The 823-nt window shown below is 45.9% G+C and overlaps 1 protein-coding gene across 1 annotated transcript in view; it reads left to right on the forward strand.

The window, feature by feature from the left end:
- Positions 1-477, forward strand: part of LOC110314628 (desmoglein-1-beta-like) — a 37,400-nt gene extending 36,923 nt beyond the window's left edge. The window contains exon 14 of the mRNA XM_021188888.1: positions 5-477. Coding sequence (XP_021044547.1) covers positions 5-477 — 473 coding nt within the window. The remainder of the gene's footprint in view (positions 1-4) is intronic.
- Positions 478-823: the final 346 nt, after the last annotated feature.

The following is an 823-nucleotide window of genomic DNA, read 5'->3' on the forward strand; positions in this document are numbered from 1 at the left end:
TTAGAGATACCTGACTTAAGAGATGGAGCAAATGTTATAGTGACAGAAAGGGTAATAGCACCAGGCTCAAGTCTACCCACTTCTCTAACCATTCCTAACCCTCNAGAGACCTCAAATGTAGTTGTGACAGAAAGAGTGATCCAACCAACCTCTGGCATGATAGGCAACCTGAGCATGCCCCCTGAGTTATCAAGTGCCCACAACGTGATTGTGACAGAGAGAGTGGTTTCTGGTGCAGGTATGGGTGGAATTGCTGGCACTGCTGGNTTANGTGGGNTTGGAGGCATAGGCAGCAGTGGCCTTGTTAGCACCACCATGGGTGCTGGTGGCACTGGGCTNANCATGGGAGGGACAGCCACTATTGGCCACATGAGGAGTGCCTCTGACCATCACTTTAGCCAGACAGTTGGATCTGCCTCCCCTAGCATGGCTCGAAGTCGAATCACGAAGTANANTACGGTACAGTATACCAAGTAGTCATGGTCCCAGAGTATTGTTCAGAACCATCTCAGTGGCTTACATCCAACTCCTCCCCATCCCCAATCTAACAGTTCAATTTATGATGCAAAGCAGGCTATGGGAGACCTGTGGAGTAAGAAAGAGCCACAGTGATAGTAACACATGGAAACATTACCATGGGGAAGAGTGCTCCCTAGCATTGGTAAACTTTTTTCTTTTATTAACACTAACAAAATAATGACATTGGACTTGAGATACAATCTTATTTGTGGCTATGTGGTCCACAGGGTTGTTTTTGGTTTTAGGTTTTTAATGTGTGCCCTGTAGGATATCAGCAGGATGTTGAATAAATAAAACATGGCTA

Source organism: Mus pahari, unplaced genomic scaffold (assembly GCF_900095145.1).
Source record: "Mus pahari unplaced genomic scaffold, PAHARI_EIJ_v1.1 scaffold_9520_1, whole genome shotgun sequence".
In the NCBI taxonomy this organism is placed as follows: domain Eukaryota; kingdom Metazoa; phylum Chordata; class Mammalia; order Rodentia; family Muridae; genus Mus; species Mus pahari.